General features: G+C 40.3%; 1 protein-coding gene across 1 annotated transcript in view; it reads left to right on the top strand.

Moving 5' to 3' along the window:
• Positions 1 to 27,878, top strand: part of LOC106087012 (protein sax-3) — a 435,183-nt gene that overhangs the window by 321,238 nt on the left and 86,067 nt on the right. Inside the window, exon 3 of the mRNA XM_059364263.1 lies at positions 2,189 to 2,291. Coding sequence (XP_059220246.1) covers positions 2,189 to 2,291 — 103 coding nt within the window. The remainder of the gene's footprint in view (positions 1 to 2,188; positions 2,292 to 27,878) is intronic.

Raw genomic sequence — 27,878 nt, forward strand, 5'->3', positions numbered from 1 at the left:
ATTTGAGTCTAAGTACTCATCGGGCAGCCCCAACCCCAAAACTCCCCCAAACAGACATATTGGACGTTCATTTCAAAATGGGGCTCAAATGAAAGGTATTCGAGAACAGATATCGAATCTGGCATACAAAATCAGATCGAAGTAAAGGGGGTCACCCTTCCCCCCAAAAACGCCTTAAATGGGCTTATGACCCATCATGACTATATGGGACTCGGTTTTTTTTTTTTGTTCGGTAGAATCAAAAACTGCTGAACCGATTTTCTTAAAATTTTCACAGATTGTGTAAGTTTTATCTGGAAGGAAACATAGGCTATATAATTTTTTTATATCGGAAGGGGACGGACTCTCCCCCTAACCCCCAAACCGCCACTTATATCCGAAAGTGGTCCGATGGGCACAATAAGGGAATCCAATGAAAGGTTTTGGAGACCAGAAAACGAATATGGTATTTAAATTTTGATCCAAGTACCCAGCGGCCCACCTCCCTACCCCAAAAGCCCTATAAACAGATATCTTCGAAGTTAATGTCAATATGGGAATCAAATGAAAAGTATTAGGCAGTAGATTACAAATATGGCATACAAAATTAGGTCCAAGTAATGGGAGGTTGCCCACCCCCAAATACCCCCAAAATGGATATATAATCCGACCATGTATGTATGGGACCCAAATGAAAGGTATTTGAGAGTAGATTACGAATATGACATTAAAATTTGTGTTCAAGTCTTGGTGGCACTTTTCTTCCTAAAAAATACATCAAATGGGTTATTTGACCCATTATGACAATATCGGACTCAAATGAGAGATATTTGAGAGTAGAAAACGAATTTGATATCCTATTTTGGAGCCAAGTGTTGTAGGGAACGCCCTAAAGCACTCCATAAACCGAAATTCATTTCCGTTGGGAATAAAGAACGAATTTGATATCTATTTTCAATGCAAAGTGCCGGCGGCCGCCCCAGCCCCAAAATACCCTCCAAATGGTTCATATTTACCGGCCATGGCAATATGGGGCTCAAAGTAAAGGGATTTGGAAGTGCAGAACGAATTTGATATCCACATATGAGTCGAAATGTCTGAGGTGCCATTCCTCCCCTAATGAGAACATAACCCAGAACATTTTCACTAGGAACCGAGAAGGGGCAAATTCTCACACTTCAATAAGTGCTTTCCTATTCAAGTTTAAACTCAATGATAAGGGACCTTTTTTTATAGCCGAGTTCGAACGGCGTCCCGCAGTGCCACACCTCTTTAGGGAAAATGTTTTAAATGACCATGCATGGCATAGTACCTCGCAAATGTCGCCAACCACCGCTTTGTCCTATGTTCTCGCCAGGATTCGAACGCGTTCTGCGTAATAGGCTACAATGGCACGACTTCGATATCCGCATTTAGAACGAAGTGTCCCCACCATTAAAAGATTTTCGAGAGTTAGAGAAGATGCAGCGGAGCGGGGTTCGGCTAGTCTAAAATGAAATAAAATTCTGAGTTATATTTAGATCTCGAAGTAATTGCCTCATACCACTCAGGAAAGGTATAGAAACCTCGTAAATGTTGCCATTTTATGCAAAAACCCCTCAAAATATAAAAGCTAGAGCAAAGGTTGTTATTTCTAAAACGTGGCAAAAACAAATCGCAATACATTAAACTGATTTACTATAATTTGTTATGCATGGCATAAGCCATCAATAAGATACCTCTTCGAATAACCAAATAACTTCCACCAAGGGCGGTGGCAGTAGTAACGAACACCCACATACATAGCAAGCGAAATGAAAAATAAAATCTACTCCGGCCACCGTTGTATATGAAAAACCATAAGTGAATATATATTTACTGCAAAAATATTCACGTAATTCTCCTGAAGGGATAAGTGAAAATAAATATAGACAAGAACGCACACATACCCCAGCAACAACAATTTATGCATTCGGCATTTTCTGGAGAAAGGGGAAAATTACAATATTTCCTTATTCAATTTTTTAACTCTTATTTTTTTTTTGCTCGTTATTGAATGTATCTGCAAACAGCTGGATATGGAAGGGATTGGCATTGGTTGATTGTGGGTTGGGAAACCTTTAACTTTAATGGGAAAATATTTGTTATTTATTCTATTTTTTTCTTATGCTCTTTTTCCCTCTCTCTCTTCCTTTTTGATTTCTTATTTTTATAATGGCAAAAACTTTAGGTGGTGAATTCACGCCGCGAAACGGATGCGGGAGTGTACTGGTGTGAAGCCAAGAATGAATTGGGTGTTGCTCGTTCACGCAATGCGACTTTACAAGTGGCTGGTGAGTACCAAGAAAATTTCGCATAAGCTATAATTTTATTTTTTTTTTTCATATATTTTTATTTCTGAAAATGGAATGTTGAAGTGTGGCATGAGATGTCCTTGAAGTTGAACCTACATAACAAAAAAGAAATTCGATGGTACTTGTGGAACAAGTATGAAAAAGTTGAGATGAGTAAAATACGGCCGGGTTGAATCTTTTGAACCTTCTGCAAGGCATCAGGTTGGGCAAATTGAAAGTTAAAACAAATTTCTTTAGAAACCAGAAAGGAAAGGCAAAAGTTGGGCGGAGCCGACTATATAATACCCTTCACCCACTTTTACTTTAAATGGCTATGACAGAATATTTGATCCACTAGCCGAAAGTAGAATAGCGTTCCAAGCGCCTCGATCTTCTACTATCATTTTAAAATCTCTGACACCAAGTTTCGAGGTGTCTCCCATCTCTTGATCTTTCCATTGGGCTTTTGGTCTTCCCGGTTTGCGTGTACCACCGTGTTTGTCTTCAAAAGACTTCGTTGCTGGAGCTTCTTCATTCATTCTGACAACATGACCTAGCCAACGCAGCCGTTGTATTTTGATGCGTGTAACTATGCTATCGTCGTCATACAGCTCGTGGTTCGTACGTCGCCTATGTTCTAAAGGGAGATTTTTTTGAGGTTAGGATTTTCATGCATTAGTATTTGACAGATCACGTGGGATTTCAGACATGGTGTCAAAGAGAAAGATGCTCAGTATGCTTTGACATTTCATCATGAATAGACTTACTAACGAGCAACGCTTGCAAATCATTGAATTTTATTACCAAAATCAGTGTTCGGTTCGAAATGTGTTCATTCACCGTAACGTTGTGTCCAACAGCATCTTTGAAAAAATACGGTCCAATGATTCCACCAGCGTACAAACCACACCAAACAGTGCATTTTTCGGGATGCATGGGCAGTTCTTGAACGGCTTCTGGTTGCTCTTCACTCCAAATGCGGCAATTTTGCTTATTTACGTAGCCATTCAACCAGAAATGAGCCTCATCGCTGAACAAAATTTGTCGATAAAAAAGCGGATTTTCTGCCAACTTTTCTAGGGCCCATTCACTGAAAATGATTTGCAAGCGTTGCTCGTTAGTAAGTCTATTCATGATGAAATGTCAAAGCATACTGAGCATCTTTCTCTTTGACACCATGTCTGAAATCCCACGTGATCTGTCAAATACTAATGCATGAAAATCCTAACCTCAAAACTGATCCATATATTTTACGAAGAATCTTTCTCTCAAATACTCCAAGCACTGCCTCATCTGCTTTCACAAGTACCCATGCTTCAGAACCATATAACAGCACGGGTAGTATCGGTGTCTTGCATAGTGCAATCTTCGTCTGTCGAGCGGTGGCCTTGTTTCTAAACTGCTTACTCAGCCCAAAGTAGCATTTTTTTGCCAGTATTATTCTTCGCTTAATCCCAAAACTGGTGTCATTCGTTTCGGTTACGGCGGTGCCGAGGTAGATAAACTTACTGACTGTCTCAAAGTTGTGGTTTCCAACTTTCTCCATTTTCTTTATCTGCTCGGTTTTGCAAAGCTTCTTGGGAGTTGAAACCATCCATTTTGTCTTATCTCCATTTACTGCCAAACCTATTTTCACTGACTCTCTTTAGATTCTTTCAAAGGCTTGGGTTGCTACTTCCGGTGACCGACCTATGATAACGATGTCATCGGCATAGGCGAGTAGCATGTGTTCTCTTGTGATTAGTGTGCCATATCTATTCACATCTGCGTCTCGTATAATCTTCTCCAACAGGATATTAAAGAGATCACACGATAGACCGTCTCTCTGTAGTTGTAGTGTTGTCTCTCTGTACGGGACATAGTATGCTGGGGTTACAATCATCGGGTATGCGTTCTTCTAGCCAGATTGCGCAGATAAGCTGATGCATATGCCTTATCAGCGTGTAGCCTCCGGTCTTAAATAGTTCGGCGGGTAACCCGTCGACTCCTGCTGCCTTGTTGTTCCTTAGTCGGGTCACTGCTACTTGGACCTCATTCTGACTAGAAGGCAAATATTCTAGAAGGCAAAATCCATACCAGGGATTGGTTCTGAGGTATCCTCTTCGCCGCCAACGCCAGACACTAGCAGTTGGGTAAAATGTTCTTTCCATATGAATTGCGCTCTCTAGTGGCTTAAGAAATCAAGATTCAAGATCGGCTTATATGGCAGCTATATCAAAACATGGACCGGTATAGCCCATTTCCAATGCTCACTGACTTACACTTATAAGAAGTATTTGTGCAAAATTTCAAGCGGCTAGCTTTACTTCTTCGAATGTTAGCGTGCTTTCGACAGACAGATGGACGAACGGATGGACATGGCTACTAACTACTAAATTTCCCATGAACATTCCATTAAGGAACTGGGAATACTTCTCTTATATCATTGAGTGCAGTCCGATCAAAGTTAAGGGGCTTCCTTTTTTATACCAAGTCCTTACGGCGTGCCGCATAGCGACACCACTTGGTAGAGAAATTTTAACATGGCAGAATACCTCACAAATGTAGCCAGCATTAGTAAGGGGATAACCACCGCTGAAAATTTTGTTGATGTTCACGCCGGGATTGGCTAGATCGACCTAAAATGTCATGATGATCAAGAATATATATATTTTATCTAATTACGAATATTTCGAGGAGTTACAAACAGAATGACAAAATTAGAATACCCCATCCTATTGTGGGTTATATTAAAACCGTATTATTTATGCTTGATCTCCAATATCAGTTTTAAGGCTCCATGGTGGAGGGCATATGAGATTTATCCAAGCCTTTTAAGTATATCCCGTTATATACTGTGGAAAAATCTCCTTCCCCAAAGAGTTGTCGCTCTGCGGCACGCCGTTCGGACTAGAGCTGGCAAACTATCGATATTTGCAACATTCGATATTCTTCAAAAAAATATCGATAACTATCGGTACTATCGTTAACTTCAATAATATTAAAGCAAAAAAAAAAAAACCTACATTTCATTCTCACGATCCTAGTTTTGCAACATTAAACAAGAAAAGAAAAAAAAAATTCGAAGAAATATAGACAAGATGACCGACGAAACGTCAAGCAATTGTCCTAGGAAAAGTTGTAAGTGGGCCGTCTGCCTGAAGGAACTCAGAGACAAATCAGACTTTACCAGACACAAGTTCATACATACTGCTGGGATGCCGTGATTTTTGCGGCAACTGCTATCCCCAGGAGAAGGCCACTGTAGCGCGGAGGTTATCATGTTCGACTATGACGCTGAACGCCTGGGTTTGAATCCTGGCGAGACCATCAGAAGAAATTTTCGGCGGTGGTTTTCCCCTCCTAATGCTGGCAACATTTGTGGGGTGCTATGCCATGTAAAACTTCCCTCCAAAGAGGTGTCGCACAGCGGCTTGCCGTTCTGACTCGGTTATAAAAAGGAGGCCCCTTATCATTGAACTTAAAAACTTGAATCGGACTGCACTCATTGATATGTGAGAAGTTTGCCCCAGTTTGTAAATGGAATGTTCATGGGCAATTTTTTTTTTCCACCACCACCGAAAGATGGGGTTATATTCATTTTGTCATTCCGTTTGCAACACATCGAAATATCCATTTCCTATCTTATAAAGTACACATACTCTTGATCCGTCTGTCTGTTGAAATCACGCTACAGTCTTTAAAAATAGAGATATTGAGCTGAAACCTTGCACAGACTCTTTTCTTTCTCCATAAGCAAGAAAAGTTCGAAGATGGGCTATATCGGACGATATCTTCATATAGCCCCCATATAGACCGATCCTCCGATTTAGGGTCTTAGGACCATAAAAGCCACATTTATTATTCGATTTTGCTGAAATTTAGGACAGTGAGTTGTGTTACCCCCTTCGGCATTTTCCTATAAGTTGGCCCAGATCGGTCCAGATTTGGATAAAGCTGCCATATCAACCGATTCTCCGATTTAGGGTCTTAGGCCCATAAAAGCCACATTTATTATCCGATTTTGCTGAAGTTTGGGACAGTGAGTTATGTTAAGCCCCTTGACATACTTCTGCAATATGGCTCAGATCGGTTCTGATTAGGATATAGCTGCCATATAGACCGATACTCCGATTTATGGTATTAGGCCCATAAAAGCCACATTTATTATCCGATTTTGCTGAAATTTGGGACAGTTGTGTTAGGCCCTTCGACATTCTTCGTTCAGATTTGAATATAGCTGCCATATAGATCGATCCACCAATTTAGGATCTTAGGCCCATAAAAGCCACATTTATTATCCGATTTTGCTAAAATTTGGGACAGTGAGTTGTTTTAGGCCCATCGACATTTTTCTTTGATTTGGCCCTGATCGGTCCAGATTTGAATATAGCTGCCATATAGACCGATCCTCCCATTTAGGGTCTTAGGCCTATAAAAGCCACATTTATCATCCGAGTTTGCTGAAATTTAGGACAGCGAGTTGTCTTAGATCCATCGACATTTTTCTTTAATTTTGCCCAGATCGGTCAAGTATTGGATATAGCTGCCATATAGACTGATCCGCCGATTTAGGGTCATAGGCACATAAAAGCCACATTTATTATCCGATTTTGCTGAAATTTAGGACAGTGAGTTGCGTTAGGCCCTTCAACATCCTTCGTCAAATTGGCCTAGATCGGTCCAGTATTGGATATTGCTGCCATATAGACCGATTCTCCGATGTAGGGTTTCAGGCCCATAAAAGCCACATTTATTATCCGATTTTGCTGAAATTTGAGACAGTGAGTTGTGATAGGCCCTTCGACATATTTCTTCAATTTGACCCAGATCGGTTCAAATTTGGATATAGCTGCCATATAGATCGATCTCCCGATTTAAGGTTTTGAGCCCATAAAAGGCGCATTTATTATTAGATTTTGTCGAAATTTGGGACAGTGAATTGTGTTAGACCCTTCGACATCCTTCGTCAATTTTGCCCAGATCGGTCCAGTTTTGAATATAGCTGCCATATAGGCCGATCCTCCAATTAAGGGTTATAGGCCCATAAGTGCCACATTTATTATCGGATTTTGCTGAAATTTGGGACAGAGAGTTGCGTTGGGCCCTTCGACATCCTTTGTCAATTTGGCCCAGATAGGTACATATTTGATCACAGCTGCCATATAGACCGATCTCTCGACTTATGGTATTAAGCCCTTAAAAGGCGCGTTTATAATCCGATTTCACAGAAATTTGACACAGTGACTTGTGTTAGGCTTTTCGACATCCGTGTCGTATATGGTACAGATCGGTTTTTTTTAGTTATAGCTTCTAAAAAGACCAATATTTTGTTATACACAATTGAACAATGACTTGTACTTATTAGTATTTGGTCCAAATCGGAACATATTTCGATATAACTGCTGTGGGACATAAGTTATTAAATTTTCACCGGATTTTGATGAAAGGTGGTTTATATATATACCCAAGGTGGTGGCTATCCAAAGTTCGGCCCGGCCGAACTTAACGCCTTTTTACTTGTTCAAATATTAATTGACATATTGACGAACCATTCTGCGTAAATTAGCGAGTTAGGTAAAGTCGCTGACATGGTTTTATATCCCAATTTTCCATGTCTCTGCAATATTTTATATTATCCATAAAGAAATCCTTCTCACAATACTTGTTGATTTCCTTCGCTATTCTTCCATATTTTGGAGTTTCTTCTTCATGCCACTGAAAGCAATTTAAACATATAGGAATTCCTATAATTTATTTTAAAAAGATTTACTGGATATGTGATTTTCCACTCGAATTGAAATGGAACGTGTTAACATTATATGGCAAATGTTAAACACAAGTTCACTGGTAGTCACCATCCTTTACCATTTGCCAGGAGACCTACTCACACTCCCCCACCATAAGGATTGCATGCAAGTAAATGGTTTTCTATACTAGTGTATGCTGAATTCCCCATTCAATATAATTTTGTCTGTCTACACATCATTCTTATCATTTTTATTCTTCTTCCCCCCCATAGAGAGGGAGAAGACGGAATTACAACGCTTGGCAATATCAACGGTTAGCATGTCACATGTGAGGGCTAATTTGTGTTTGACTCCAAACCAGCAAGGATGCGGACGCCACTGCTCCACCTCTTCCTTAGCTTAGTTCTATCTATATTGGCGATATATTTCATGTTCGTCATACTATCGCAATCCAATGGAGCTGGGTATGGGGATGATGTGAATGGGGGGCAAGGCAAAAACGACTTAAAAGGCTAAAAATATCCCAAGGATTCGTAAGCGTTTATTTTCAATATTTGCATAAAAATCACGAGGAGCATGTCAATTTCTTCTCCACAGATTTTCATCGTTTGACGCTTCCCCTGGCCGCTGTTCACTTCATTCAACTGCTGCTGTTAGCTTTAGAGTTCAGCCAGTTCAGTTGCATGGTTGTTACCATGAAATTCTTAGTGTCTTCTTCCTTGTTTTTTTTTTTTTTGTACAGGTCTTGCTTCGTCAATGGCAACGGGTCTTAACATATCGTAAAATGTGTCAGTTTTGGTTCTTGTACATGTCAATATATTTTTTTTTTATTTTTTTCGGTTTTCCCCATCCATATTGCCTTGTGTTCTTCCTTTCCTTGCCACAGAGCAGCAGAAAACTAAAGACACACCAAGGAGAAGGGAAGAAAAACAGCAAACCATCACGAAACCCAAACCGCTTGTGGCAACTGTGCGGTTTAGAAATATTAAATATTTGTTTGAAATGTTTCTCGCTTTCGGGCCGGATATCGGGAACGCTTTCAGAGTGTAAAGTGAAACAAAATAAAATTTTGTTATTTTTGTAAGCATTTTTATTGGAAATTTGATTTTCCTAGAATTTTATTAAGAACACAAGGCAGAGACAAATTCTTATGGAATATTAAAAAATGCCAGAGCACAGCAGAGAGTTCTGATTGTATATAAGGAGGAATGTCTTTGTTGCTTAAGATGAAGGTCGTTTTCCCTGGAAATTGGAAAATGATTTTAAGGCTTTGAGTATTGCTTAAACTAAAAATTAATCCGAAAAATTTTATCACTTAAGTTGTGAAATTAATTCTACAAAGGTCTTTAAAGTCATTCCAAGCAAATGAGAAGTGTGCTAGAAGCACAGGAACAACAGGATATTGGTGAGAACTATATTTGATTAAAGTTCATTCTAAGTTTTATTAAAAATGCATTTACTTTCTTTTAAAAAATCCGCAATTACTTTTTGGGCAACCCAATATATTACTCTTAATATCCTACTTTATATTATTTCACAAAACATTGCATACCCATAAAAATCATTGTAGTTCCCTATTTTTTTCTTGCCTGTTGCAAAATATGCAAACTTTGCCAAAAAAAAAAAAATCAACATGATTTATGAACTTTTAAATTCCATAGCAATTCAAAGATAAATTAAAGTCACCCCCAACCATCCTATACTGCAATCCAAAACGAGTTTTAACTTCTTCTTCGAATAGCATGCAACGAAAAACAATAGCGTTGAGGACGAAAAAGGCAAAAAGGAAACCCCAAGAATAAAACCATCCAATCTTTTTTTTTATCCCTTTATCCACATTTCACCCACACACCCTACCTGATTTGGGAATGTACTAAAAAGATTTGTAGTCCATGCCACGTAACTGTGGTCACTTTTGCAAATCTGTCTTGTCATTCTTTTGCATTTAATGCGAGCACACATTTCTTCATACGTTTTGAAAAAGCTGGGCGAACCAAATGCTTGTCAATGTAATGGTGAAATAGACAAATGGTAAGAGACCATGCACAATGTGTGATAGACTCAAGAGAAGGTGAGTGCCATAGCCCAGCAAAGAACTTGGGTAAGATATAACTTTTCTTTCTTTCATTGGCTATAAAAGAAAATTTTTCTCATTAACTCCGAAAGCGCCTCGATCTTCGGCGCTCATTCTAAAATATTTGGCATCAAGTTTCGAGGTGTCCCCCACCACTTGATTCTACCATAGGGCTTTTGATCTTCCCGGTTTGCGTGTACCACCGTGTTTGCCTTCAAAAGACTTCTTTGCTGGGGCTTCTTCATCCATTCTGACAACATGACCTAACCAACTCAGTTGTTGTATTTTGATACGTGTAGCTATGCTATCGTCGTCATACAGCTCATACAGCTCGTGGTTCATACGTCGCCTATATTCTCCGTTAACGCAAACTGGTCCATATATTTTACGAAGAATATTTCTCTCAAACACTCCAAGTACTGCCTCATATGCCTTCATAAGTACCCATGCCTCAGAGCCATATAACAACACCAGTAGTGTCTAGTGTGCTCTTCGTCTGTCGAGAGGTGGTTTTGTTTCTAAACTGTCTACTTAATCCAAAGCAGCTGGTGTCATTCGTTTTGGTTACGGCGGTACCGAGGTAGATTACTGACTATATCAAAGTTACAGAACAAACAGTACAAAGGCGGATTGGGATAAATGTCGGCATAAATTCGGCACGTCTATCCCTTCTAGACCAGAAAAGGAAGTGGCAACTGCGCAGGATATAGACATAATGGTCAAGCGGATCACGACGGCCCTGAATGACTTGCTTGTGTTAGCATGGCGAGGGGCAAACAGCGACCGCCATGGTGGACCCCAGAGCTGGTTGGTCAACTGGCGATGTGGCGTCAGACGAGGTTGTCTCTGGTATACATTCGTCGGAGTTTATTAGGAAAATTGTGGTTTGTTTCGGTTACGGCGGTGCCGAGGTAGATAAAGTTACTGACTATCTCAAAGTTGTGGTTCCCAACTTTCTCCATTTTCTTTATCTGCTCGGTTGTACAAGGCGCTTTGGTTTTTGCAGACCCATTTTCAGACAAGGAGACTGCCTATCGTGTGATCTCTTTAATATCCTGCTGGAGAAGATTATACGATATGCAAATGTGAATAGATATGGCACATTAACCACAAGAGAACACATGCTACTCGCCTATGCCGACGACATCGACATCATAGGTCGGTCACCGGAAGTAGTAACTGCAACCTTTGAAAGTATTGAAAGAGTCTGTGAAAGTGGCTAGTCTGAAACCCCATTTTCACAGACCCTTTCGATACTTTCAAAGGTTGCAGTTACTACTTCCGGTGACCGACCTATGATGTCGATGTCGTCGGCATATGCGAGTAGCATGTGTTCTCTTGTGGTTAGTGTGCCATATCTATTCACGTTTGCATATCGTATAATCTTCTCCAGCAGGATATTAAAGAGATCACACGATAGGCTGTCTCCTTGTCTGAAACCTCGTTTGGTATTAAATGGTTCGGAGAGATTTTTTCCTATTCTTACTGAGAAGCGTGTATCAGCAAATGCCATCCTTCAGAGTCTTTTTAATTTTGCAGAGATACCAAACTCAGACATGGCTTGAAATACCCTTGAATGCATAGGGTTACCGAAAGCCTCCTTGTAGTCAACATAAAGATGGTTGATGTTGATTTGTCCTTCTCGGGTCTTTTCCATGATTTAAAGCAGTGTGAATATCTGTTCAATGATGGATTTACCAGGTCTTAAGCCGCATTGATAGGGCCCAATTATCTCATTGACTTTAGGTTTTAATCTTTCACACAGTACGCTCGAGAGTATCTTGTATGCTATGGGGAAGAGACGTATTCTTCTGTAGTTTTCACATTCCGGTTTGTCTTCTTTCTTGTGTACGGGACATAGTATGCTGAGGTTCCTATCATCAGGTATGCGTTCTTCTAGTCAGATTCCGCGGACAAGCTGATGCATACGCCTTATTAGTGTGCTTCCTCCTGTTTCAGCGGGTAACCCGTCGGCTCCTGCTGCCTTGTTGTTCTTCAGTTAGTTCCAACTACTTGGACCTCATTCTGACTAGGAGGTTAACATTATATACCATCATCAGGGATTGGTTCTGCGCTGTCCTCTTCGCCGCCATCGTGGAACTCTAGCAGCTGGTTAAAATGTTTTTTCCAAATCCTCAGCACACTATCTGTGGCAGTTTGTAGATTTTCTTCTTTGTCCCTACAAGAGGATGTTTAATTTTTTGTTGAATTCCCGGCCTTCGTTCTGACTTCTTTACAACTCAATTCGCTCGCACTCACGTCTTTTTATTTCCTTTTTCTTTGTGCAAAATAGACGTTTATCCTCTCTAATTTTCTCTCGATATCTCTGTGAATGCCGCGGTATTGGTTTCAGTAGCATCTCGACATTCTTGGTCGTACCATGGGTTTCTTGGGGGAGGCTTCCTATACCCAAGAAGGTATTTCTCGGCATTTTCCATGGAGTGGGCAATGGATTGTCACTGCGCCGTTATATCATCGGACCAAGGAGTGCTTTCTTCAAGCAGTTGGGTCAATCGAGAGGAGTATGTCGTAGCCGTCTGGTGTGTTTGCTGCTTTTCAATGTCCAACTTCCGTTCAGTGTCAGATCGTACGTTTCTCGCCACACTAAGACCGGTGCGTATTAAAACCATCGGTTTGATGTTTAATTTTTTGGTAGAATTTTCTGACTTCATTGTGGCTCCTGAACATCTCGAATCGCTCATACTCATGTCATTTCATTTCCTTCTTCTTCTTGCTGAAGAAACGTTTCTCCTCTCTCCTTTTCTCCCGATACCACTCCTTCATCTGGCGCGTTGTTACTGACTGTAAGTTACCCTGCATGTTGGCTTTAGTAGCTTTTTGGCACTGCTGGTCGTACCATGGGTTCCTTGGGGAGGATTTTGTTACCCAAGAACGGATTATTCTATCGGGATTGGCAGTGCTTTCTTCCAGCCATTGGGTCAGTCGAGTGAAGTAAAGCTTTGCCACCTGTAGTGTTTGCAGCTTTCCGACGTCCAGCTTCCGCGCAGTGTCAGATCGTACTTTTATTGTCGACGACATGTGCGAACCTTTGCTGCAAGAAGATAGTGATCGTAATCGATGTTCTCCCCTTGGATCGATCGTATATCTATTGGTAAAACTTTCGGCAATGATGAGGCTATAAAATCGCACTTGGTTCAGTTTTTTGCAGATAAAGGCCAGAAGTTCTATGAGCGTGGAATACTAAATTTTCCAGGAAGATGGCAAAAGGTTATCGAACAAAATGACAATTATATATTTGATTAAAGTTCATTCTAAGTTTTATTAAAAATGCATTTACTTTCTTTTAAAAAATCCGCAATTACTTTTTGGGCAACCCAATAATATGCTGTTCGAATGCCTTCCATCTATCACAACATGATCCATTTGGTTTCTCGTGTTTTGATCGGGTTACAGCAATGTGGCCGGGAGCATCCTTCGATGTTCGAGTCTAGCAGCACTAGCTACCATGTTCTTTGCCGAGACGAAGTCTTTTAGCCTCAATCTATCATCGGAAGTTTCTTCGTGTAGGCTAAATTTTCCGGCTGTTTGCCAAAAATATTTCCTTCCCTATTTTCGAATTAAAATCTCCCAAAACGAGTTTAATATCATAAGCGGGACTGCAGTCATATTCTCTTTCTAGGCACTCGTAGAAAACTCCCTTAGTGTGTTTGTCCTTGTCTTTCGCCGGGGCATTTGCGCAAATAAGGCTAATAAGGCTGATGTTGAAGAATTTGGCCTTTATGCGGATTGTGGCTAGTCTCTCAGTCTCTCAGTGTTTCAGTCTCGGACTTACCACAAATCCACAGCCAAATTCATGCATCTTGTCATGGCACCTATAATATAGGGCGTTACCAGTCGGTGTTGTTGTGGAGCCATTTCCTCACTTCCTGTATGGCAGTAATGTCTGCCCTTTATTTCTCCAATCCATACGCCAGTGCGGAGTGTTTGCACTCTTTATAGAGAGGGTGCAGTGACTCTCTTTAAAGAGTGTGGATACGCAAATCATGGTCCTTAAAACGTTAGCCGGATTTCGTATACATTTTTATACCCTCCACCATAAGATGGGGGGTATACTAATTTCGTCATTCTGTTTGTAACTACTCGAAATATTCGTCTGAGACCCCATAAAGTATATATATTCTTGATCGTCGCGACATTTTATGTCGATCTAGCCATGTCCGTCCGTCTGTCCGTCCGTCCGTCCGTCTGTCCGTCCGTCCGTCCGTCTGTCCGTCCGTCCGTCCGTCTGTCTGTCGAAAACACGCTAACTTCCGAAGGAGTAAAGCTAGCCGCTTGAAATTTTGCACAAATACTTCTTATTAGTGTAGGTCGGTTGGTATTGTAAATGGGCAATATCGGTTCATGTTTTGATATGACTGCCATATAAACCGATCTTGGGTCTTGAATTCTTGAGCCTCTAGAGTGCGCAATTCTTATCCGATTGAAATGAAATTTTGGACGACGTGTTTTGTTATGATATCCAACAACTGCGCCAGGTATGGTTCAAATCGGTCCATAACTTGATATAGCTGCCATATAAACCGATCTTGGGTCTTGACCTCTTGAGCCTCTAGAGGGCGCAATTCGTATCCGATTGCAATGGAATTTCGCACGACGTGTTTTGCTATGATACCCAAACACTGTGTCAAGTATGGTTTAAATCGGACCATAACCTGATATAGCTGCCATATAAACCGATCTTGTGTCCTGACTTCTTGAGCCTCTAGAGGGCACAATTCTTATCCAATTTGAATGAATTTTTGCACGAAGTATTTCGTTATGATATCCAACAACTGTGTCAAGTATGGTTCAAATTGGTTCATAACCTGATATAGCTGTCATATAAACAGATCTGTGGATTTGACTTCTTGAGCTTCTAGAGCGCGCAATTCCTATCCGATTTGGCTGAAATTTTGCATGACGTATTTTATTTTTACTTTCAACAACTGTGTCAAATAATGTTCAAATCGGTTCATAACCTGATATAGCTGCCATATAAACCGATCTGGGATCTTGACTTCTTGAGCCTCTAGACGTCGCAATTATTATCCGATTTGCCTGCAATTTTGTACGACGGATTCTTTCATGACCATCAACATACGTGTTTATTATGATATGAATCGTTCTATAGCCCGATACAGCTCCCATATAAATCGATCTCTCTATTTTACTTTTTGAGCTCACAAAGAGCGCAATTATTATTCGAATTGGCTGACACACACAGGTCTCCAGCATATAATTTAATTGTGGTCCAAACAGGACCATATCTTGATATCGCTCTAATAGCAGAGCAAATCTTTTCTTATATCCTGTTTTGCCTAAGAAGAGATGCTGGGAAGAGAACTCGACAAATGCGATCCATGGTGGAGGGTATATAAAATTCGGCTCGGCCGAACTTAGCACGTTTTTACTTGTTATCGTTCTATAGGTGAACTCGTGGCACATTTTAACTCACCAACTTTAACAGATGTTAAACCGATGTTAAACCGATGTTTGTGAATATCGGTGTTTATATATATAAGTAGCCAAATTTAATACTTCTTTTCCTCTGGTTTCTCTTTAGAAACGAGCTTTATGATCGAAGATATATCCAGTGGAAAAGAAGAACCAGAGATCGTAACACCTTAATCGTTATGGAACTCTTTTCGTCTTTGGTTAGAATATGTTTCACCATATTAAGTGTGTAGGCTTCAAGGGTCATACATTCATAAATTGTACTTATATCGAATATACCATGAAAATGTGTCTTCGATGTAAGCATGTCAATAATCAAGTTTGACACCTTTCACAGATTTTCTCTTATACCGCATGTATTTTTTTATGGTGATGGACTTATTTTCCACACGACTACATGGCCTCCATGGTATACACATGTTATTTGTAAATCTTTTGGAAGGTGTTTTGAAGGCATTGAACGCTAGAAAATGGCAACAGCCTTCGCTGTTGCTCCATATATACAGGTTCAAGTCCCGATAATTTTATCTCTCAATTTCATTCATTTGTTTTGTGTCCTTCAAGACGAGCATAATAATGGAGGATGTTCCGCAATGGAAAAGGAATGCGTTTCGTCTTTGGTGTGGAAAATAAGTCCATCGTTACAAAGAAAAAACACATGCAACGAAAGAGAACAGCTGGTGTGAAAGTTCTTAAGTTGTTATATTCAATATAAATACAACCTACCAATGTATGGCAGTTGAAGCCTACGCACCTAATATGGGTAAATAAGTTTATAGTCTTCATATCTGCCAATCGAAGTTAGGACTAAACTTTAAAATCGTTCATTGGGTTAATATTTTTGCGTATATTACCTTTTATTCTGTACCACTGAGCTTCTTTTTGTGCGACCTTTAAACCATTTGTCTTTATGCATTTTTGCAATTTTTTCTCCCCATCCACTCAAAGCTAAAGGACAGGCATGTAAACGGATGGAGACGTACAAAACCGCTTAAAAAGAGAAATAAATCAAGTCCAACTTTGGCAAATGAAAGGCCAAAGAATGGTCAAAGTGAAATGATGGGGAAAATAGGTGTGGTTTCTAGCTCACAAAATCTCTTAAGGTATAATTAAAATTGAATTTAGAAGATTATGCAGCGAAACATAAAGGAAATGAATGTTGAAATTTATGTTCTATGTTGATTTCCTTCTATCGAAAATTGCCTAATAAATAGTTGTAGCACTTCAAATTAATTCTTCTAATATAACTCTTATCAAAGAAATTTAATGTTTGCATTAGTCATAACAATGAATACAGAGCAAAATTTGCAAATGTTTTCAATTTACAAATTTATCAAATCAAATGTCTCGCACAATGTGAGATTCCAAATGGCTCATAATAAAATTTATGATAAAAGGAAATTACCGTAAATTTAATTTCCTCAAAGAGCAGTATATTGGAATGATTTAATTAAATTTCTTTTGCGTGCCTTGGCAAAGGCGTGCCTACCTGTCACAGGCGTTTGTCTGAGATTCAAGATCTAGGTATTGTGTCATCTTGACAATGTCATTTATTGTCTTACAATGGCAATGGCAAACATTGTTGAGCAATCAATAAATTAATCAAATTCAATTATCTAAAGACATTTGTCTTTGACAATTTTCAATGCTAACAATTGATTGAAGTGTGAGTAGAGTGTACAGAAGTCATCATTGGGGCAGTGCTGGGTCAAAACAGTTGACATCTGTACAATGAGGTAGACGTACATATAATGAAATGGATTGAGTTGTAGTCAAGCAATTAAATAAAAACAAAAGAGTAAAGTGAAGAACCTTTAAAACATATGAAACTTTACACAAAAGAAATTTGGGTCCAATCTCTCCTCGGGAGAGGAAATATTGGATTGAAGATTTAAAGAAATAAATGAAAGTCCCTAGCTAAAATTCCGAATCATTTAGTCAATGTCGTTATGTTAGCTTAGAAAAATTGCAACTGAAACCTAAACTCGTGACGGGACTCTAGGCTCAACAAATCGACAAGGGACTGCTCTACAGAGGCTTCTCACGAAGACTTCTAGTTCTTATCCTGAAAATAAGACTAAACGTATTCGCATGCCTGCTATTTGCCTACCTTATTGAATAGCATGGTGTGAGGCAACATTGGATGAGGCTGAAAAGCAGTATGAGTTCCTGAATAAATCAAAAAGTTTATAGAGTTGTATACTACGAAGGCCACAGTAGCGCAGAGGTTAGCATGTCCGCCTATGACGCTGAATGCCTGGGTTCAAATACTGGCGAGACCATCAGAAAAAATGTTCAGCGGTGGGTTTCCTCTCCTAATGCTGGCAACATTTGTGAGGTAATATGCCGTTCGGACTCGGCCATAAAAAGGAGGCCCCTTATCATTGAGCCTAAATTTGAATCGGACTGCACTCATTGATAGGTGAGAAGTTTGCCCCTGTTCCTTAGTGGAATGTTCATGGGTAAACTTGCAGCAGCTGATGAAAATGAGGCTAGGTTAGGTTAGGTTAAAGTGGCAGTCAGCCATCAAACACACTTAGACATTTTTGTCCATTGTGATACCACAGGAACAGAAGAAGAAAGATACCTTCTAGTTCCTATCGTTGAACCATCCAGATCGCTTTAAAAAGCCCAACGACTTTTAAATGAAATCAAAGAAATGATATCCTAAATTAAAACTCCTTCTGACTGCCAGTGCGGGACACACAGACGGTAGATGTCCTGTAGTCTCTTCTTCTTCAACGTCCTCACAGCTTCTGCAAAACCCGTTACTGGCAACCTTCAGTCTGTCAGAATGTTTTCCATTCAGACAGTGACCTGTCATGCCGAGCACTTTGATTGAGACGTCTGTTCTAGCCAGTGACAGCAAAACGGTAGACTTCTAGATTAGGTCACATAATCTTGGAATGTTCACAGCCCCCCCTTTGAAGCCAACTATCATCCGTTGCTCTTCGGGCCTGATCTCCTTAGCGTACATGTCGCTAGATTAATACCCACCGAATCCAGTTCCCCTAGAATGTGTAAGGTACTTCCTAGTTTCGCAAGCTCGTCCGCTATACAATTCCCTGGGATATCTCTGTAGCCCGGCACCCAGAATAGCGGAATATTGAACTGTTCAGCCATTGAGAGATCTGCGACAGTTGAGGGTGGTTTTTGAATTCAAAATTACGTTCTCCAGGGATTTAATGGCTGCCTGGCAGACTGAGGAGATATTTATGCCATTCCACCACTTCTTCAATTGCAAGGATCCCCGCTTGATACAAACAGCAGTGGTCGGTTAACCTTCTCGAAATGACCTGTTCTTGTTTTACAGAGTACACCTTAAAGCTCACCTGGTCGTCTAGTTTGGAACCATCCGAATAGAAGTCAATGTAACTTCTATTACGAGGGATATAGTAGTTCCAATCGGTTATATCTGTTCCAATCGGTTCTATGGGTTCTATCAGTGGCACAATACTTTTTATCAAAAAACGGTTCAGGCAGGATGTAATCCACACTGCCTGGAACATCACACATTGTATCAATGATAACACAGTATCCGCAGTCGCCGCATGACCAAAGAGAAACTCCCTTAACCCCAAAGCAGTGGTCGCAGCAATTTGCCTTGCCACAACATCCAGAGGCATCAGGAGTAGCATTTTATTCAGTGCGTCAGTCGGTGTCGTCCTCAGTGCGGCTGTAGTGCACAAACAAGCCATCCTTTGGATTCGATTGAGTATTAAGCAGTAGGTAAACTTTTAAAGCGCCGTCCACCAGACCACAACACCATATTGCATTATAGGGCTGACAACTGCAGTATATACCCAATGCATGCATGCATCATATGTTGTCGTCATCAGTACGGCTGTAATGCACAAAAAACACGCCATCCTTTGGATTCGATTGAGTATTGAGCAGTAGGTGGACTTTTGAAGCGCCGTCCACCAGACCCCAACACCATATTGCATTATAGGGCTGACAACTGCAGTATATACCCAATGCATGACGCGCGGTCTAGACCCCCAACTTGTGCCAATGGCTCTTTTGAGGTGTATAGGGCAAGAGTTGCCTCTCTTGCCCTCTCCATAATGTTGGATTTGAAGTTCAATTTCCTGTCCAGCAAAATACCCAGGTATTTTGCGCTTTCATTAAATGAAACATTCTCTCCTCACAAGCAGACAGATGCCACTGTAGGTAACTTGTATCGGATTTTCGCCTAGACCACTTTCGGTTGCCTACTTTGCTGTTATACATAGAGCTTCTTGAAGTACATCTCTTAGAAAGCTGGGAAACTTTCGCCTAACCGCAATTGCCACGTCATTAGCATACGCGACCACTTTTATACATTTTTCTTCCAGAGACATTAACATATTGTTAATGGCTATATTCCAAAAGTAGAGGAGACAACACACCTTCTTGAGATGTTTCTCTGCCGTAACGCATCTATTAGTAAGTAAGTATGGTTCGGGTTTTCCGCTTTTGAAATGAAAATGACCTTTGCGTCCCTCCATCCAACAAGTTCATACGAGATGCTGATACAAGCAGAGCTTATCTCAAGGCCTGGCATCTTTAATACGCCGAAAATTCTATCGCCCAAAGAATTTTCGGCTCAGACACAATTTCCCCAATTACCTCCGACGTCACAACGTCTTCTAAAGTCTCGTTGTCAACGAGTACTTCGTGGTACAGTACGTGGTATATAGTACGAGTATATTGTGGTACGGGGATATCGTGGTACAGTACTTTTTTATCAGAAAGCGATTCAGGGATTGTGTAATCCATGCTGCCTTGAACATCGAGTATTGTATCAATGATAACACAGTAACTTAAAATGCCCCAGTTATAGCCTCACAGCAGCATTAAGTTTATTTAAAATTTCCCTTCAACGGGAAATTTATTCAAAATTTCCCTCCAACGGGAAATTTATTTAAAATTTCCCTTCAACGGGAAATTTATTCAAAATTTCCTCCAACGGGAATTTTATTTAAAATTTCCCTTCAACGGGTAATTTATACAAAATTTCCCTCCAACGAGAAATTTATCTAAAATTTCCCTCCAACGAAAAGATATTTAAAATTTCCCATCAACGAGAAATTAATATAAAATTTCCCATCAACGAGAAATTAATATAAAATTTCCCTTCAAAGGGAAATTTATTCAAAATTTCCCTCCAACGGGAAATTTATTCAAAATTTCCCTCCAACGGGAAATTTATTCAAAATTTCCCTCCAACGGGAAATTCGTTCAAAATTTCCCTTCAACGCAAAATTTATTTAAAATTTCCCTTCAACGGGAAATTTATTTAAAAATTCCCTTCAACGGAAAGTTTATTTAAAATTTCCCTTCAACGGGAAATTTATACAAAATTTCCCTCCAACGGGAAATTTATTTAAAATTTCCCTTCAACGGGAAACATAATTCCCTGCTTATGAGAAATCTTGTTATAATATTGTTTCTATGTGATATTTCATCAATCTTTCTGTTTTATGGGATATTTTTTTAAGGAGTATTTTTTTTTTTTAATTTTCGCTTCTATGGGAAAATTTTTTAAAAATTTTGTTCTATGACAAATTTATCAACATTTTATTCCAATAGAAATTGTGTTACAAATATGGAGTTTATTTCCTTTCAAAGGGAAATTTCGAAAAATTTCCTTGCAATGGGAAATTTTGAAAAATTTCCTTGCAAAGGGAAATTTTGAAAAATTTCCTATACAATTTCCTATATTCAATGTTGTTTTTCAATGCGTCAATTGAAGCGAGCTTGTCTTTGAAGACATGAGCTTTAACATAGCTCCACAAAAAGAGTCTAAAGATGTTTAATTGCATAATCTGGGCGGCGAATTGACCGGTCCCGAACTTGAACTCTTAATATGTGCATTGTTACGCATGCTGTGTGTCATATGGCACTGTCTTGTTGAAACCACATGTCATGCAAGTCAATGTCTTGCATTTTGGGCATAAAAAGTTGGATAACATCTCGCGGTAAAGCTCACAGTTACGTTACGATGCGCATCATCTTTGAAGAAGTACGGTCCAATGATGCCACCAGCCCATAAACCGAACCAAACAGTGACTTTTTTATACACCATCGAAGGATGGGGGTATATTCTCTTGTCATTCCGTTTGCAACACAACGAAATATCCATTTCCGACCATATAAAGTTTGTATATTCTTGATCGTCGTAGAAATCTAAGACGGTCTAGCCATGTCTGTCCCCCTGTCCGTTCGTCTGTCCGTCTCTCTGTTGATATTACGCTGCAGTCTTTTAAAATAATCATATTGAGCTGATTCTTGTTTTGCCTATAATCGGGTTAAGTTCGAAGATGGGCTATATCGAACTATATCTAGATATAGCCCCCATATAGACCGATCTACCCATTTAGGGTCCTGGGCCCATAAAATCCACATTTATTATCCGATTTGGCTGAAATTTGAGACAGTGAGTTGTGATAGGCCATTTGACAACCTTCTTCAATTTGGTCCACATTTGGCTATAGCTGTCATATAGACCGATATCTCGTTTTAAAGTTTTGGGCCCATAAAAGGAGACCACCGTAGCGCAGAGGTCAGCATGTCCGCCTGGGTTCGAATCCTGGCAAGACCATCAGAAATCCCCTCCTAATGCTGGCTACATTTGTGAGGTACTATGCCATGTAAAACTTCTCTCCAAAGAAGTGTCGCACTGCGGCACGCCGTTCGGACTCGGCTATAAAAAGGAGGCCTCTTATTATTAAGCTTAAACTTGAATCGAACCGCACTCATTGATATGTGAGAAGTTTGTCCCTGTTCCTTAGTGGAATGTTCATGGGCAAAATTTTCAATTTGCATTTGCCCATAAAAGGCGTATTTATTGTCCAATGTCACTGAAATTTGGGACAGCGAGTTACGTTAGGCCCCTCGACATCTTTCTGAATGTTGGCCCAGATTGGTCCAGATTTGGATATAGCTGCCAAATAGACTGATATCTCGATTCAAGGCCTTGGGCCCATAAAAATCGCATTATCGTCCAATTTCTCCGAAATTTGGGATTGAGTTGTGCCAGGTCTAAATCGAACCATATTTCGATATATTTGATATAGGAACATAAATTATGAATTTTTCACCGGATTGTGACGAAAGGTAGTTTACATATTTACCTGAGATGGTGGGTATCCAAAGTTCAGCCCGGCCGAACTTAACGCCTTTTTACTTGTTCTGGATGTATTGGTAGCTCGTGCAATGCTTTTGGCTGACTTTACTCCACAATTCTTCCTACTTACGTATCCATTGAGCCAAAAATTAGTTTCGTGGCCCAAAGGAAGAAGAGCGTGATAAACTTTTTTAACAGAGCACGCATTTTTATAATAAAATTCAATAATTTGCTAGTGTTGAATGAATCATTGAATCATTGCTAAATTATATACCAAACTGAGGATGTTTGACAGTGAATCAAAACACGAAACGTGCGTAAGATGTTTAAACCAGTGTTGTTTTAGCTATTATAGCTAAAAAATCTACCTTTATAATTGGGAGGTCGGTTTATATGGGACCTACTATATTAGGTTTTAGTCCGATTTGGACCATACTTGACATAATTGTGGGAAGTGGGAATAACAAACTTCTTTTCAGACAAATCGGATAAGATTTACGTCGTCTAGAGGCTCAAGAATTCAAGATCCAAGATCGGTTTATATGACAGCTATATCAAAACATGGACCGACATGGCCCATTTGCAATCCCTTCCGACCTACACTGCTAGGAAGTATTTGTGCTAAATTTCAAGCGCCTAATTTTAATACTTCGAAGGTTAGCGTGCTTTCTATAGACGGACAGACTTGGTTTATTCGGCTTAGAATATCAAGATGATCGGAAATATATATTCTTTTTTGGTTTTTAGATGAATATTTCGGACCTAACTTCATCCTATAGTTAAGGGTAAAGTCGATATAATCCACGACTACTTTTTACACTGACTTTAGTATCCACATTTCTCTGTGCCTTGAGAAAAACATTTCAATATCTAACACACCACATTTCTTTTGATGGCTTCCATCTACACCAATATTATCATTGTTTGTATTGAACGAATGAATCTTTCAACGTTCTTAATGTATATCATCATTAATTATTCATTCAACTCAAACTAGGGCAATGATTGGAAATGCAATCCATTTAAAAAAATAATTTCTTCTTTTTATGCTAAGTTTGTGCTTATTTTGCATTACTAATCACACTGTCTAAAATCAAACAGACGGACACATTGAATATTTTTTCGTCAGTTGTAATTACAAAAACTGTGATAAATTAAACCAATGAAATGATTTTGGTGTTACAATTAATCAAACTTTCTTTTTCATGTTTTTTGGTTCTTTTACTACTGCCAAGAAGCAGGAGAGGAAACACACAAGAAGCAGAAATTAAATCTTTCTTGCGACTGACTTAATTCGGCCAAGCAATAATAAAGACTGCCAAAGCGTAATAATCATTTTCAGCAATTAAAATAAGAGCTCAAAGTCGTTAATTAATGTCACAAAAGCAACAACGAAGTGCAAGAAGTTTCATTTCGTTTAGATGAACATGCTCTTGAAAGAAAAGGCCCAAAACCCAGGGCTGGGTATAAGAAATCGGGAGAAAAGGCAAAACCGACTATGCTATACAGGGCTTGAGAAACTATTATGCATGAAATATATGTAATATATGTCGAAGGCCACCGTAGCGTAGAGGTTAGCATGTCTGTCTACGACGCTGAACGCCTGGGTTCAAATCCTGGCGAGACCATCCGATATAGCTGTCATATAGACCGATCTTTCGATTTAGGGTCTTGGGCCCATAAACGGCTCATTTACTGCCCGATGTTGACAAAATTTGGGACAGAGAGTTGTGTTAGGCCCTTCGACAACCTTCTTTAATTTGGCCTAGATTGGTCCAGATTTGGATATAGCTGCCATATAGACCGATCTATCGATTTATGGCCTTGGGCCCATAAACGGCTCATTTACTGCCCGATTTTGCTTTTCGACAACCTTCTTTAATTTGGCCTAGATTGGTCCAGATATGGATACAGCTGCCATATAGACCGATCTCTCGATTAAAGGTCTTGCCTCCTTAAAAAGCGCATTTATTTTCCGATGTCGCCGAAATCTGGGACAGTGGGTTGTGTTAGGCCCTTCGATAACCTTCTTTAATTTGGCCTAGATTGGTCCAGATATGGATACAGTTGCCATATAGACCGATCTGTCGATTTAAGGTCTTGCCTCCTTAAAAGGCGCATTTAGAGTCCGATTTTGCCAGATTTGGATATAGCCCCCATATAGACCGATAAGCTAATTTAAGGTCTTAGGCCAATAAAAGCCAAACTTATTAACCGATTTTGCTGAAACTTTAGACAGTGAGTCGTGATAGGCCATTTGACATCCTTCTTCAGTTTGGCCCAGATCTGTTCTGATTTAAACATAGCTGCCATATTGACCGATTTCGCTGAATTTGAGAAAAGGATTTACGTTAAGCCCTTCGACATCTTTTCATACCCACCACCATAGGATAGGGGTATATTAATCTAGTCACTCTGTTTGTAACACCTCAAAATATTCGTCTAAGATCCCATAAAGTATTTTTATTCTTGTCCGTCCGTCCGTATGGCGAGATCACGATAGCGGTCGAACGCGTAAACCTAGACGCTTGACATTTAACATAGATACCAAATATTGATGTAGGTCGTTGGGGATTGCAAATGGGCCATATCAGTTCAGATTTAGATATAGCTGCTGTGTAAACCTTTCTCCCGATAAGATTTCCTGAGCCCCTGGAAGCCGCAATTTTTGTCTGATTAGGATGAAATATTTCACGTAGTGTTCTGTTACGACTTCCAACAACTGTGTCAAGTGCGGTCCAAATCAGTCTATAACCTGATATAGCTCCCACATAAACCGATCTCCCGATTTGACTTCTTGAGTCATTACAAGCCGCAATTTTTGACCGGTTTGGCAGGTAGTGTTCTGTTATGGCTTTCAACAACTATGCAAAATACGGTCCAAATCAGTCTATAACCTGATATAGCTCCCATATAAACCGATCTCCCGATTAGACTTCTTGAGACCTTACTAGCCGCATTTTTGGTCCAATTTGGCATGTGATGTTCCGTTTTGACTTCCAATAACTGTGTCAAATGCGGTTCAAATCTGTCTAAACATGATATAGCTCTCATATAAACCGATCTGACTTCTTGAGCCCTTACAAGCCGAAATCTTGTAAATTTATTTTATGTAAATTTTTAGCAAGATTACGATAGCACTGGTGGCGTCCTTCAAAGATAGTTGTCCTCTTCGGGAAAGGAAATCAGGCCAAGAAAAACCCTGGATGACCGGGGAGATTCGCAATATTTTCTGCGCACAGGTCGATAGCGTTAATGACGCCGCAAACATAAAAAAGTTTCTCTCAAAAACCCATGTCCAAACTGAAACTTAAGTAGACGACATGGGAGTGAGAGCAGAGACAACGGAGGCCATGTTGGGGCTTTTGATGAAAACCCATTTTCCACAGGATACGACGGGACTCACGGAGACACCGGAATCTTGGAATAATGACGCTGATCGAAGGTTTATTACAACGGAATTTATGGTGATGGAATCCTCGAGGAGCTTCAAACCATTCAAACCACCCGGACCTGATGGAATATTTCCGTCGTTACTACAGAAAGAGGCAGATTATCTGGCGCCCCACTTGGCCCATATTTTCACAGCATGTCCGAGACTTGTATATACTCCGAAAGCCTGGCTGGACGCACGGGTGGTGTTTATACCCAAGCCCGGCAAGGCAAGTTATGCGACGCCAAAGGCCTACCGACCTATAAGCCGTACGTCCTTTCTACTCAAAACCATGGAGCGTATTGTGGACACCATGATAAAGAGTATGACATCCAGCGAACTGCGCAAATACAAACAGCATGCCTATGTCAAGGGAATTTCGGTGGAAACTGCCTTGCGTGAGGTTGTGCATAAAATAGAAGAATCCTTCGATGCAAAAACGTACGTACTGGCGGTATGCATTGACATCGAGGGGGCTTTTATCAATGTGCGGACCGACACACTGATCCAATTCGTTGACCAGTACCGTGTAGACACGGTCTTTAGAGACTGGATAAACCATATGCTAAGGAACAGATGGATAAATTGTGTGTCCAATGGCATAGATATAAGGGAGAAAGTGGCTCAGTGCACGCCACAGGGGGCATTTTATCGCCACTCCTATGGGTGACCACCACAAATGTTCTATTACGGATGCTGACTGAGGAGGAAATTGAACACGTCTGCAACAAAGACGATGTTATAATACTTCTAAGGGGTAAGGATCCGAACGAGCTATGCAGAAGGGTCGAAAGGGTCTTGCATATGGCATATGATTGTGCTAGACCCAGAGGTCTTAATGTTAACCCAGAGAAGACTGAAATATGCCTGTTCACGAGGAAGACGAAGGTGGGCCAATTTAATGCACCACGTTTCCTCAATAATACGATTTCGATATCGGACAAAGTCAAATACTTAGATGTGATCTTGCACAGGAAACTGAAATGAAAGTGTCACATTCAGGAGCGTACAGATGTTGGGCACTAAGGAGACGGGCCGTAGGCTCGAAATGGGGCCTGAATCCGAGGATAGTTCTCTGGCTCTACAGGAGCGTGATTAAACTAATACTTACTTACGCCTCCGTAGTTTGGTGAACTTCGGAGCGATGAGGACCACGACCACTAGGGCATTGGAGACTATTCTAGATATTCGACCCATTCACATACAGATTAAGTGTGAGGCGGCCACTGCGGCTATGAGACTTAAGGCGATGGGAGAATGGATTGAGGATGGCAGCAGCTCATACCATCGCCTTATAATCGAGGCGACGATAGGAAAGTGAAGAGGTTTCCGATCGGATAACTGAGATGAACCTTGAAGACGAGTGCGAGGCACTGCTGCCATCGGCACAGTCTTGGCTTGACGGAACCCTAGTATTGGCATCTGGATGATCATGTTACACGGATGGATCAAAGCTATAGGACAGAGTGGGACTTTGGGTCTACATTGAAAACCTGTAGTCGGAGATCCGGGTGATCACGGAATGCGCGAAGTGTTGTGGTGCTAACGCGAGGACGTCGAGTGTAAACATCTTTATCGACAGTAAAATTGCCATAAAGGCTACAACAACCAGGACAGTAATGTCACGAACAGTCTTGCAGTGTAAGAAGGAGATTAAAGCCTTCTCTGAGGATAGCAAAATCCGCATCATTTGGGTGCCGGGCCATAACGAAGTAAGGGGAAATACTGCCGTCAATAAACTTGGTTAAGCCGAAGCCTTTCGGGTTGACGCAGTTCGAGTTAAGGG

The sequence above is a fragment of the Stomoxys calcitrans genome, chromosome 3 (genome assembly GCF_963082655.1).
Source record: "Stomoxys calcitrans chromosome 3, idStoCalc2.1, whole genome shotgun sequence".
NCBI classification, from domain to species: domain Eukaryota; kingdom Metazoa; phylum Arthropoda; class Insecta; order Diptera; family Muscidae; genus Stomoxys; species Stomoxys calcitrans.